The 12,500-nt window shown below is 47.4% G+C and overlaps 1 protein-coding gene across 5 annotated transcripts in view; it reads left to right on the top strand.

The window, feature by feature from the left end:
* The window catches only part of foxn3 (forkhead box N3), an 80,046-nt gene that overhangs the window by 37,028 nt on the left and 30,518 nt on the right, over positions 1 to 12,500 (top strand). For all 5 annotated transcript variants that reach the window (XM_083683917.1, XM_083683918.1, XM_083683919.1 and 2 more), the window contains exon 3: positions 8,068 to 8,204. In XM_083683917.1, coding sequence (XP_083540043.1) covers positions 8,068 to 8,204 — 137 coding nt within the window. The remainder of the gene's footprint in view (positions 1 to 8,067; positions 8,205 to 12,500) is intronic.

The raw sequence follows: 12,500 nt of genomic DNA, 5'->3' as shown, positions 1-12,500 counted from the left end.
CTCAGGCCAGATGTTGCCCTCTCTGTGGGCAGATGTTGCCCTGGGAGGGCCAAGCTGGTGTTAGCACGTACATCTCCCTCTTAATGTCACTCCATCACCCCTTCCCTCCCTCTCTCCATCACTCCCTCCCTCCCTCCCTCCCTCTCTCCCTCCATCCCTCCCTACCTCTCTCCCACCCTCCCTCCCTTCCCCTATATCAGTCTGTTGCTGCCACCATAGGCCAGAAACAGGGATGAGATGATGGGTATGATATCCTCTTGTCCTGCTTCTCTTGGTTAGCCTGGTTTACCCTGTCAGTGTTGGTTACCATGGTTACCCCACATTTCTTCAGTATCCCCGGGTTACCCTGTTGACCTGGTTGCTGGCGGCGGTCACTGGCGGCTGTTACTGGCGGTGGTCCAGAGGACCTTGAGAAATGCTGAAGCAGTAGAACAGGGCTAATCAATAATGACAGGCCAGCAACCCGCCACATGATCACATGATCTGTGTAAGTGTCAGCAGCTTCCTGCTTCCTGGGGGGCTAGAGCTTCATCTGCAGCGTCCCAATTCTCCACCCCTTTCCTGAAGTAAGCAGTTGTGCACTTCTCCACCTGGTTTTGAATAGGAATAGATTAGTGTCAGTGTAAGAACACATGCTTAAACCAATCGCATGCTTTGAAATCAATGTGGGGGACGTCCTCTAATCTCGTTCCCGAAGTCTTCCACTCGACTTTGGGTCCACAGAGACTCACAAAGGCAACATTCATGGCTGCCAATTGAAAGCTAATGAAGCCACTGCCTCATGTAGAGATGTAGAGGTTCATGGGGGTTTATAGTACTTAAGGTAGAATAGGGGAGATATTGCTCTTGTAATCAAGTCTGTTGGTGTCGGTTTTGCAGCTCAAGTGTTCTACGGCTGACGTCAGATCGGAGCATGTGTCCTGAGCACTCGACTTACTTACTTGCTTACTTACTTACTTACGTAACCCCCAGCTATTCAGGTCACGCCCGATAACAACAATTTTTTCATTCCGACAATATCCATCAATCAGTCAGCCGGTTAATAAAACAGATACAGAATGTCTAACTGAATTTCAGGCCTTCATTTTTTTTTTTTGTTGTGGGTCAGTTGGAAAGGCGGAACGGAAATAACCGTTTGTTGATCTCTGGGTCTCTTTGCACTGTGTGTGACTCACCAGCCAATTTAGTTCATTTAGAGGGAAGCCTTCACCCCGTTGGTTTATGGACCTCCTTTTATAGCGCTGGAGAGGGGATATATATCGACAATAAATGGTGTTATTTGTGTTGGGCGCCTCGCCGGAGGAATACGCTGTCAAAAGAGAGAGATGCAAGGTGTGATTGGAGCCAAGGTGTTGCATTCGATCAACCTTTTTTTTAAAAAAGAAAAATGCATTTCTTCTCTCTCTCTCTTTAACTTGAGAGGAATGTTGTTGTGACAAGTGGAGCCTATTGTGTTGGAGAACTGTCATGGCATCGTAGCCTTGCGTTGCGCTGGTGCCATGACTGTGTGGTAGCATTGAAGGTTTTTCTGATGTGAAAAGCAGAAGTGGTCATGCAGGCTTTTGCTGGCTCTCAAAGCTTTGTTCTGTCTTTGTTCATTTATTGAAAACAAAGGAAATTGACCTGATGTTACCTCAGCACTGCAGAGTATGAACCTGATGACTTTACAATGTTTGGACAAATTGGAGAGTGCTCCTGTATACGTGCCTCTCTTTGATGTGTGGATTCTGTAGTCAACCGAAATCCAACCGAGTCAGAGGAGTTCCTATTCTATACCAGATTTATTTCCGGAGATATTTTACCTGAAGACTTAACCGGGTTGATGAGGAATAAATGTTAAAAGACATTTTGACAAATTGAATCATTTGATGGGAGTCTTAATATTTGAGATTCATCGCTGCTGTCCAGATCTCTGTTCCTCACACTTCCCAGCCCGTATGCTGTGTTGGTGGGGGAGGCCATATTGCCAGAGAAAATATCTCCACATGCAGCGACAGTGAGAAAATCAACAGTGTGTGTGAGAGCCAAGACTGGAATTGGCCATGTGTTGTCCCGGCGTGTGTTTGCAGGGCTGATTTGGTTACTTGTAGCCTGGGCCACGCACCCATGCAGACAAACACACACACACACACACACACACATACACACACACACACACATACACACATACACACAAACACATACATACAAAAGCACGCACACACACACAATCACATACCCACACCCACTCTCGAAACCCCCCCACCCACACACACACTTTTTTTTTATCTGCATTTGGTCTCTTGGAGCATGACTTGTCTAAATGGATCACGTCCTCGGTCCTCGTCCTCTCGTTTCCCATGCTATCTATCTTCAGGACAGTTCTACTCCCGAAAGGTGATCTCCTCTAATTAGGATTAAATTGGCCATTAAATTTAAGCTTAATAATCTTTAATTTGTCCCTTATCTCTCTTGCCCCCCACGTCCATTATAACCAAGGTTATAGTTGAAGTGAGTACAGAGGGGATGAGGTTGCATTTGCAGAGTTCATTCAGGCTTATTTGTGCTTGTGGTGGGAAGCTTTGGTGTACCACTCCATTGAGCTGGTAGATGTTTGGACCTATGCTGTTTGGAGTAACTTACTTGAAGGCTGCCCTTGAAAGCAGAGTGGGGGGGCTTACTTTAGCTGTGTCTGGGATTTTATTTGGGCTATTTCTCTTTAACCCTTTGATCCGTACAATCAAACAGGTGATACAAGGTGTGATCGAACACTTGATTAGAACGTCTATTTACGATTGACGCAACAATCAGTATTGAGCTGAACACACTGTTATTTCGCATAAACATTTTGCACAAATCATAGGCCTATGTGTATACAACTGTATGTCCTCAGTGTTTGTATGTAGTGCTGGTGTTTTGGGCTGAATGAATTCATTGGATATCCAATACAGGCAAAATTGAAGATAAACTTATACAAACTAGACCAACCTTTTCAGCCAAGGAACTTACGCTGGGGGAGGGGGGGGGGCATTGGACATTCCTAGATCGTACGTGCGAAAAGGGTAAAGGAACAGTTCATCTGTACATTTCAATTCCCCTCAGAATGCAACAAGTTGACAAGGGGGAGAAACGTTAAAGAGATAAAGCGAAAGAGTGTGAGACAGAGAGAGTGAAAGAGAAAGAGTTCAGAAGCACTTCTCATTTTCAATGACAAACAAGTTATTATTGTGGTGAATGCGGAATGGGAAGTCGTGGACATTCGTAAAAACAACAGAGCACATCAAAGTGCTTGAAGTGCGCATCATTAGGGCCCAAACTTCTCTCTTTCCAACATCTGTGGCCATTGACTGTGTTTGTCTCTCTCTCTCTCTCTCTCTCTCTCTCTCTCTCTCTCTCTCTCTCTCTCTCTCTCTCTCTCACTAAGCCCAGTAACACCACAGCTCATTGCTTACAGAGTCTAAGAAGATATCCCTTCCTTTGTTCCCACTGTGAAATGGAAGGACATAAAAGACTGCAATTAAGGAATTCAAATATAGAAACCCAAAGCTACCCAAAATCCCCTGCTTGAGGGCCAATGTTTTTTCCCCTCACAATTCCATATTTACATATCACAGTTTAGGAGAGAAAGCGAGTGGGGGGGTGGGTGGGTGGGTGGGGGGTAGGGGAGTGGGGTGGGGGTGGGGGTGGGAGGGAGGAGAGGTGGCTCATAATAGCAGGCTGTGTTATTTAGCGCGGGGGGTTGATAGGATTAGCTGGATGGGCTTGTGTGATGGAGCGATGCGTCATCAGTGAGAGAGAGAGGGAGAGAGAAAGAGAGAGAGCCTTCTGCCAAGACCATCAAACACCCGCTTTCACACACACACACACACACACACACACACACACACACACACACACACACACACACACACACGCTCTCCCTCCGCACGCCTGTTGCCTTGGAGACCGTAATCCAACCCCCCCCCCCCATTCATCCTTCTCTCTATCTCCCCCTCTTTCTCTCTCACATTCCCTCTCTTATAGTATACTGTCTCTCTCTTTCCCTCCCTATTTTTCTCTCTCTCTTTTTGTCCTCCCTCTTCTTCCACTCTCCCCATCTCTCTCTCTCTCTCTCTCTCTCTCTCTCTCTCCTTTCCTTCCCGTTTTCGCCCTCTGATGAGGGGTTGTATCGACGCATGTCTGGGAGCAGGTCATGGAAGCGCTGGGAGCGGAGGGGTGTAAATCAGAAAGAAAGTGCTCTAAAGCCCATTGATTTTCCCTGATTACGGAGCGTTTGGAATTCCAGCCGCCACCACCACTTTTTCCCCTCCAGCAGGCAGATCAGAATAATCCACCGGCCGGCCAGGGTCTGACTGTTAGTAATGGCATCCACTCCAGGGAAGGCTGTGTCCTTGATAAGGAAAATAACCACCGGTTTTATGTGGCTCACTAGTAGACACGCACGCACGCACGCACGCACGCACGCACACATACTGTTTATGCTCACACACATACAGTTTATGCTACAAAATGATGTGAAACACACACATGAGCGCACACATGAGCTGACGAAGGCACATCAATACACACACACACACACACACACACACACACACACACACACACACACACACACACACACACAACCTCTACTGCCCATGAAATACACTACATCTTGATATGTGTCTTTGTATTATGGCTACATCCTAAATTCTGAATAACGTGGGTGTTTAATTGATATTCTATTGTGTTACCTTCCCTTTTTTCTATCAGCCAATAAGCATATTTCCACCTAAAGCTGTCAGAAGTTAATGACCCTTACTGAAATAGACTTTAAAAAGGTCCATCACTAGAGCATTCCCTCAAAGGCCTTTCCTTCCCCGATTTATGAGCGTCTGCTAATGAGAATTGATTGTCTTTGTGTCTAAACCCAGGCAAAATAACAGTCCTATTCAGATGCAACAGCTGCCATTGTTCATTCCTCTGTCTGAAAAACACATTTTGCAGAAATTAGAACTTTCAAGTCCGTTTGGCTTTGTTTGTATCACTTCTAGTCCAATTTAGACTCACTCAATCTTGCTCTCTCTCTCTCTTTCACGCACATGCATACGCACACGCACGCACACACACACAGACACACTTAGTTTTTGTTAACGTCGCTGTCAGGATGTAGTCACTTTCCACCAATGATGCCTAGCGGTCTAAACTATTGCATTTCTAAGTATTGAATTTCACGGGTACGATACAATTTCTGCCTTAATCTCAGATATGTTCTTAAAGCAGCCGTTCTTGATGGAAAGCTGACAGTGTAATTAGGCAGGGGACGTCTCCCTGAGCCAAAAATAACTGCCTGCATGGCTTCTGGCTGAAATTGGATCTTTCCCTTTTAAACTTCCTGAAAATACCCCTCGGAAGGAAAGGTCTATTTACTGTACACATCTCTGGTTTGAAGTGTTTGAAGTTCAAACTGCATAAGTTGGGCGTAATAACTTTTCACCACTTTTGAGTGATCACTTGGGGAAGCAGAACGATTAAGATAAGAAGATACGGAGTTATTAACATTTGATACCAACAGAGCAAAAGATTACACATTTTGAATATTGTGAGGTACTTCATGCAGTTTTCTCCTTCTAATGACAACGAGCATCCTTTGATATGGTGTTTTTGCAGATGGTTTTAGACAAAAGCCCAAAACACTATCTCATCAGAGGGCCAGGTGTAGGCCTAGCTGTTGCTTATTGCTTACACAGACAGAATATAATCCCTTCTCAAGTGTCGAGGGAGAGCTAGGGGTCGATTTGGCATTCAGCAGTAGAGGTTGGTGTGAGTGTGCGTGCGTGTGTGTGTGTGTGTGTGTGCGTGTGCGCGCAGACCGATGGTCTCAGAGGACTAGTCTGAGGTATGGATTCAGCTCAGGCAGTAGAGGGGACAGCATGTCCCACTGTTTGCTTACTGCTGGTACAAATCCTGCAGCTTTAACCAGAGGCCCTGGACAGCTGAAGGTAAATATTAGCTGCTAGCGGTGCTAACTTTCCAAAGATCAATAGTGGGTGAGCTGGGTTTAGCACCAGATATTACCTCTCTTGATGTTCACACACATTCAGGCGCACACACACACACGCACACACACACACACACACACACATTCACACAGGCGGTTTACAGCTAGGAGACGTGGTCCGCTCAGAGGGGATCGCAGGCTCTGACTGTGGTCCCGCTGGGCATTATTGTGTCTGGCTGTGACAGCCGGCCGTCTGAGCAAGTACACACACACACACACACACACACACACACACACACACACACACACACACACACACACACACACTCCGCCGGCCATCTGATATCATACCACTGATCCCAAGGTCATTCCTACTATTGATTCACACACAACACATCCTGCCAGCCATACCAGGAATCTATGATTTTAATCAGAGAGAGGGAACAAGGGAATGTGGGGGAAAAAAGTGTGTGTGTGTGTGTGTGTGTGTGTGTGTGTGTGTGTGTGTGTGTGTGTGTGTGTGTGTGTGTGTGTGTGTGTGTGTGTGTGTGTGTGTGTGGCGGGGGGGGGGGCGATAGGGGAAGTGAGAGGGAGAGAGAAGAGAATTACCACAAAGAGAACACACCTGATACACTTGTTGTCATCATGTGATCATAGAAAAATGGAGACTACGGTTTTTCACCAATGCCAACTGCTCCTCGCTTTCGCCTGCCTCTAGTGTGCCTTGCCTAGCGCTACGTACGCTATTTGCGAATGACCGGTCCCTGTCATTGAGTATTCTCCACAGCACGTTTGTGAAAATGAAAATCCCCAGTGCGTACCTTTCTACCTCTCCCTTTATGAAAGTGCTGACTCTGTCAGAGTGGGGTCCATAAAACACACACACACACACACACACACACACACACACACACATCTGGCCCAGTACTTATTTCGCATTGCCCTGGTTTTTACGGGAGGCAGGTTTATCGCTTTATTTCCGTCTCATTTCTCCTAATCAAATCTTGCCTGAGGATCTGGGGGCGAAGGTGCACGCGCACACACACACACACACACACACACACACACACACACACACACACACATATATACACACACACACACACACACACACACACACACAATCCGGAGGGAGGGCGAGGTGACAGGGGAGAGCATGGAGCTAAATGGAGTAGAATCAGTCTTATCTGCCCGCCCGTGCGAATCATAAACCAGACCCTGTGCAGTGGAATGGAGGGAGAGGGAGAGGGAGAGGGAGAGGGAGAGGGAGGTAAAGAGGTAGAGGGAGGTAAAGAGGTAGAGCAGAGGATAGATAGAGCGCTGACACGACTGTCTGACGATGGGGGGGGGGAGAAGAAGAGTGGATCAGAAAGAGGGAATTGTAGTTTTACGGAACCTATCGTAATTTGTGGGGAGAGAGGCAAGAGGGCCGGGTGGATGGATGAATGAATGAATGGATGGATGGATGGATTGAACGAGGGAGGGAGGGAGGGAGGGAGGGGTGAAATAAAGGGAGAGAGCGGGGGAGGTCTTTGCTTGGATGGAATGATGAAGGGACAGAAAAACAAACGAGAGAGACAGTGGGAGGGCTTGGTGCACAGTAAAGATGGATTGATGGATTGAGTAGAGGAGGATGGGATGGAGTGATGAAGGGACTGATAAGGGAGATAGACAACTGGATGAACAGATTGATGGATGGATGGATGGACGGACGGACGGACGGACGGACGGGGGGATAGGAGAGGAGGGTCCGGGTGCATTAGTGGAGCCAGAATCTGGCACCGGTGACCTCTCAGAGCATGACATTTTAACGCTGTCTACTCTCTCAGCCGAAGACTGTTGGTGAAGCAGTGTGTTCTCTTTGTGTCTCGAGGTCCTACTGCAGTGTGTGCGCGTGCGTGTGTGTGTTTGTGTGTGTGTTTGTGAAAACTGTCCTTGTCCACATCCAACACGTTGTCAGGATAATCAAGACATCTTATAAAGTTGATTTAAATCTTATAAAGTGGTAATAAAGGTAATACAGTTCTTTTTTTGATATCAACGAGGCTAACGTGTTCGTTTATCATTGATTTTGCTGACGCGCTCTTTCTCTCTCTTTGTCTGTACAGAGCATTGGGAAAGGGTCCTTGTGGTGCATAGACCCGGAGTACAGACAGAATTTGATTCAGGCGCTGAAGAAGACACCTTATCACCCTCACGCCCAGGTCTTCTCCACACCGCCCACTTCTCCTCAGGCATATCAGAGGTAAGAGAAGCACACCCACGCACACGCACGCACACACACACACACACACACACGCGCACGCACGCACGCACACACACACACACACACACACACACTGTTTATGTTCACACACATACAGTTTATGCTACAAAACGATGTGAAACACACACATGAGCGCACACATTCGCTGACGAAGGCACATCAATACACACACACATGCACACGCACAACCACACACACACACACACACACACACACACACACACACACACATACACACACCTCTACTCAGGCATATCAAAGCCTCTAGAGCCAGACTCCTGGAGCTGGTAGTCCACTCCTCTCCTCCCCATCACACACAACCCCCTACCTCTCTCCCCCTCCCTATACATTACCCCCCTCCGTGAACTGGTTAACACCGGCACCTCAAGGCACGCCAGTCTAGAAAGGCAGACATAGGGAATGAGAGAGGCAGAGGAAAGGAGGAGAGATATACAGAGAGAGAGAGAGAGAGAGATGGGAGTATAGGAGAATAGGAGAGAGAGAGAGAGACAGAATACATCGAAAGGGAGAGGAAGAGAGAAAGAGAAGCATGATGATGAGATGAGTGAGAAAAGGGGGGATGGTTGGGGTTTAGGAAGAGACTAACAGAAAGACAAGGTGTAGCGATAGAATACAGTTTTAGAATGAGAGGTCTGGAGTCTTCTCTTCTCTCTGACTCTTTCTGGATGAGCTAATAGGCCCAACGATTTTGTGTGCGTGTGTGCGTGTGTGTGTGTGTGTGTGTCTGTCCACTGGAGAGCGGAGCGGAGCAGTGTAGGGCAAGTTCTAGTCAAGCGGAAGCAGCCAAGTGTGCAGGGTTAGAGTAATTGCGTCACTGTAAAACCTAAAGTGGCAGATCATCCTTAACAAAGGATATGGAACAAATGGTGGTTCGGAGAAGGGAGAGAGGGAGAGAGGGAGGGAGGGAGAAAGAGAGAGAGAGAGAGACAAGATAGATGTTCTTCTAAGAGGAGGAAATTGAATTGGACAGGTTGGGAGTACACTGGGTGAGGAATGAGGTAATGGGGGAGGAGAGGGGAGAGTACAGGTGTCTTTTGTGGGAAGATAGGGGTGCAGTGTGTCTGTGTGTGTGGTGCGGAGGAGGGGGTGTTGATTTGTTTAAGAACGCTGTCTCTTCACTTCTTTTCATGGCTGCTCTACTTTTTCCCCAGCATTCAGCAGTAAAGCGACACACACACACACAATCACTCCCCCCCCCCCCACACACACACACACACACACACATACACACATGAACACACACACACATAAACACACACACACACACACACACACACACACACACACACACAACCACGCACACACAGACAACCACACACACACACACACACACACACACACACACACACACACACACACACACACAGTAAGTAAATGAGGTCATCCTATCACGCATAGTTTCTGTCCTCAGACGTTTCCCAAGATGCATTTGGAGAACGGGAGCGAAGTGGCTGGTAGAAATTTCCTGCGTCCAATTCCTTTTCCCTGAAGTGTTCACTTGACTTCTCCTCTGCACAGATTTAAAAGCATGTGATTGGTGTAAGCACGGCCTGTTACCCGAATCCTACGCTTTTAAATCTGTCTAGGGGGGGTGGACAAGTAGATACTTCAGGGAGAAGGATGGAGAATTGGAAGCAGGACATTTCTACCAGCTGTTTTGCTGCCCGTTCTGCATGACGGGCCTTCATCCTACTCTGGTAGGCTGGGCGCATTATAATATATAATAATAATATACCATATGATACAATGCAACTTGATTACAATAGCTTTGTTCTCTTCTCATGGACATGACTTGAGATAGGAACAGAGAGTGTAGTTGTTGTGTGTGTTTGAGTGTGTGTGTGTGTGTGTGAGATTATGCGCGCTGTATGTTGGATCTGCTCGGCATCAGGGGAGGCTGGTGGAGGTAGAAATAGGAGGACGAGGTTGTGGCATTGCATGGAATGGAAACACGTGCGATCATTGTATCAGATGTGTTACCATGAGCCTGTCCTCCGATTTCTGCCTCCACCAGCCTCCCCTGCTCAACATGATATATAAGATCTTCTCAACCCCCACCCCCCCACCCCCCTCCCACCCTCCTCTCCTCTTCTCTCTCTCCTCCTCTCTCCTGGAGCAGATGGCCAGTCACAGTGGTACAGGGTGTAATAAAGTGTTTATCTGGCCACTGGGGCTCTGAGCAGAATGCAGCTTTTTATAGCAGCATTTTACACAGCACGCTGAGTCACACACACACACACACACACACACACACACACACACACACACACACACACACACACACACAAACAATTACATATAACACATGCAAACACACATATACTGTATGCACAAACACACCCTTGTAACTCAATGATTAGATATTTTTACCTAAAAAAAAATACTTTGTGTGTTTAGAGAGAATTCAAAAGACAAGCTTAGAGAGTGAGTGAGCCATAGATGGAGGGGAGCGGAAGCAGAGAGAGGGATTAGACGTGGGAGAGATGGAGAGAGAGAGAGAATGGGGTGGGGGTGGGAGTTTGAGGCCCTTCTGCTATTTTGCACTCTGCTACTGTTCTCCACTGGCCCAGACAGAGGAGCATTCCTTCACTCTCTCTCTCTCTCTCTACCTCTCTCTCTCTCTCTCTCTCTACCTCTCTCTCTCTCCCACTCTCTCCCTCTACCTCTCTCTCTCTCCCTCTCTGGTGAACAGCTGGTCTGGCCCGGCTCTCCGCTGAGCGCTTGCCCTTGCGAGGTGATTAGCGCCGCCGTCGCCACGGCAACAGCGACGCCTCCATGGCAACCGACCGCGTAGCCTCGGAGACAGGTGCGGGTTGCATCACCGCGGCGATTTGTTGCCTGGCAAATGGACAGGCCATTAGCGCGCGCGAAATACGCCATCGCCAAGGCAACGCGCTGGGCTCACCATGGCAACAAGCAGATGGCTTGGAGCCTATTCTGGGGTTGTGTGTGTGTGTGTGTGTGTGTGTGTGTGTGTGTCGTTACCTGCTTTTGTGTGTCTTCATGAAAAGGCGCAGGAGCGTGAGTTATGGGAGATGACAAGTGGTGGTCCAATAGCTGGAGGAGATTAATTTTAGATGCCGCTCCGTGAAGAGAGCGAGCAGGAGGAGGAGAGTAGAGAGGACAGAGGACACACATACACACACACACACACACACGCACACACACACACACATATGCACGCGCAACGCACAGAGATCAGAGCGCAGTTAACCAGTCCTTCTGCTCCTCTGAACAAGGTTCAGCCCCGAACAAAAGGAAGCAAATCATACAAACAAGTTGAAGGAGCAAGGAGAGAGGCAGCAAATCTGTTGTATTTTTGTTTGTTGTGGTTTTCCTTGCTCCCTTGCTGTGAGAGGGATTCACAACGCTGAAATCTCCCTTCAATCCACAGACATAAAGTAAATTAACTTCTTTTTGATATCGGACCTACATTTTCTGTCTGTTTCTTGCAGCCCTGAAAAAAAGTCATATTACTCACAGCACACTCGCAGGGTGTATCTCAAAAACCTCCCTCTTACAATGTCCATAAAGTAGATTTCAAGTAGAAATGTGCAGAAAAGTCCTTTCTCAATCCTTAATATTCCAAACTCTTCAATCGAGGGCTGCCTGTCCTGTCTATTTGAATATTGTGGTTATTTTGGAACATTTCTTAGCACAAGGGCTGATAAACTGCCGGAAAATGTCATCCTGAGTGCTATGGAACGTTTTTATGGTCAAATACCTGACTGGGAATGCCTTTATGACGTGTTGTTGTGGTGAAGCTGGATAGTTTTTCTGATGAATACACTTGGTGTATGCATGTCAACACATCAGGTCTATGACTGTTCTATGGAAAATATTCCCTTTAAGCTGGCAGAGCCTGGAGTTCCCCTGACATCTCATTTGTGTGTGTGTGTGTGTGCATGCGTGTTTTGGTACATCATAAATGAATGCATGAGTCAGAGACCTTGGAGGTACTTCAGGTTATGTCTCTCTCTTTTATCTTGGTATGTGTATGTGTGTGTGTGTGTGTGTGTGCGCGTATGTATGTGTGTGTGTGTGTGTGTGTGTGTGTGTGTGTATGTGTATGTGTGTGTGTGTGTTGTCAGACTAGTAGTAGGTCTTATCAGGTTGGATCTTTGGATTCAAAGACATAGCAGATCAAAGTTCATCACCCCCTCCAGATCTCAACCAAAAGAGACTTTTGCTGCGTGAAGTTTGCTCTCTAAGCCCCCCCTCCCCTCCCCTCCCCTCTGTCTCCCTATCTCTTTC

The sequence above is a fragment of the Argentina silus genome (assembly GCF_951799395.1).
Source record: "Argentina silus genome assembly, chromosome: 13".
Lineage (NCBI taxonomy): Eukaryota > Metazoa > Chordata > Actinopteri > Argentiniformes > Argentinidae > Argentina > Argentina silus.
Note: the sequence above shows the minus strand (reverse complement) of the source record. Positions and strands in the feature narration are given on the sequence as shown.